Consider the following 1,776-nt stretch of genomic DNA (forward strand, 5'->3'; position numbering starts at 1 on the left):
ACCTTTAGCTTTTAGCTTACGTTTTGTGCAACAGGCATTCACCCTTGCATTTTCGTAGGAAATGCAAATTCTCTAGTTATGTTTGTGGTTGTAATGTGACAAAATATGGAAAAGTTCAAGGGGTATGAATACTTTTGCAAACCACTGTAAATCCTGGACAGGAAATGCCACAGTAACATCCCCGTATGGTGACCCCCCCCACACCACACAGAGGAGAGGTGCTCTACGTACCCTGGTGGTGAAACGACAGCAGCTCTGATGTTCTGATCCGGCCCGCCTCATACTGGGTCTTCTTTTCGAGCAGTCTTTGTTTGCTGGGATTAAGCAGAACTGAAGAGAACCAAAGCCAGATTAAAAGCTGTGTTTTGTGTAAGAACAGGGTTAGACCATGTGAAGAACCTGGTTCCTCCAACACATGCTGACATACCTGAGGGCTCAGGTTCGATGGACTGGAGAGACCCTGCAGGAGAGAAGCCTGGCTCCAGAACCCTGGGCCCAGGGGGGTCAGGACTGATGCTGGGCGGGGGGGAGAAGCTGTACTGGTCTTCAGTGGGAACAGATGGCTGGCTGCACTGGGAACCTGAAGGTCCAGCTGGACTGTGGTTCTGGGATCTGTAACTGGTATCACTGGACCCAAACAGGGAGTTGAGTTTGTACTGGGAGAAGCCTCGACTTTCATCTGTCTCACACGGACCACCCAAGCAGGAGGAGGGGGTCGGCAGAGAGGAGGAGTGGAGTGGGTGAGGATGAGCGAGGGAGCAGAGATGGGAGGACTGTGGGGGAGAACAGATGACCTTCAAAGGTTCTGGATTAGAAACCAAGCCTACACAGGAGTCCAGAGACCGTGGTGGTCTGGGGAAGGACTGGTAGGGGTTCTGGAACTGTTGAAGGGAGGGGGAGGAAGAGGCTCTCCTCACAATGGATTCAAGGTCCCGAAGTTCATGAAAAACCTGAGGAGAAACCATGGGGGTCAGACCAGAAAACCTGGACCACAGGGACTCCTGACCTGGATCTGAACATGAATGAAGGTCTTTCTTTCATCAGGACCTGAACCAACTGAACCTGTTCACACTTGATACCAAACCAGACTCCAAACCTGATTCTAAATCTGACCTAAGTCTGGATCTGGATCTTAACCCTAACCTTGCACATGGAGCTGAATGTGGACCTGGATCAGAGGACTAACAGTGGTGCAGGTTCTGACCTGAGTCATAGCCGGTCTCTTCTTCCTCTGTTTGTTCAAACATCTGTGTGCCAGAGCTGCCACCTGCAGGAACCCATCAGGCTCAGCAGAACCTGCAGCCAGAACCATCAGATCCAGAATCAGGAACAGGACTAACACAAACCAGGCACCAAGAAGACCTGGACCATTAGTCTGACCTGCAATCAGCCGTCGATCCACATGTTTCCTCCAAGTCTCTGTCGTCAAACCCTTTGGAGCATCCTCCACCTCCTCGACCAGGTCCTTCTGCAGACCAGAAACAGAGAGGTCCCAGAGTCAAGATCTTTTAGATCTGGAACAGGTCCTGTCAGTAGAGCTGGTCTGGAACAGGTCCTGTCAGTAGACCTGGTCTGGAACAGGTCCTGTCAGTAGAGCTGGTCTGGAACAGGTCCTGTCAGTAGACCTGGTCTGGAACAAGTCCTGTCTGTAGACCTGGTCTGGAACAGGTCCTATCAGTAGACCTGGTCTGGAACAGGTCCTATCAGTAGACCTGGTCTGGAACAGGTCCTATCAGTAGACCTGGTCTGGAACAGGTCCTATCAGTAGACCTGGTC

General features: G+C 51.5%; 1 protein-coding gene across 1 annotated transcript in view; it reads right to left on the minus strand.

Annotated features, from left to right (window-relative positions):
- Positions 1-1,776, minus strand: part of LOC106511233 (interleukin-1 receptor-associated kinase 1) — a gene marked incomplete at its 5' end in the record, with an annotated part of 6,268 nt that overhangs the window by 2,210 nt on the left and 2,282 nt on the right. The window contains 4 exon segments of the mRNA XM_013999986.1: positions 232-330; positions 428-950; positions 1,205-1,296; positions 1,381-1,468. Of these exon segments, the coding sequence (XP_013855440.1) occupies positions 232-330; positions 428-950; positions 1,205-1,296; positions 1,381-1,468 (802 nt within the window).

Source organism: Austrofundulus limnaeus, unplaced genomic scaffold (genome assembly GCF_001266775.1).
Source record: "Austrofundulus limnaeus strain Quisiro unplaced genomic scaffold, Austrofundulus_limnaeus-1.0 Scaffold2607, whole genome shotgun sequence".
Taxonomy (NCBI): domain Eukaryota; kingdom Metazoa; phylum Chordata; class Actinopteri; order Cyprinodontiformes; family Rivulidae; genus Austrofundulus; species Austrofundulus limnaeus.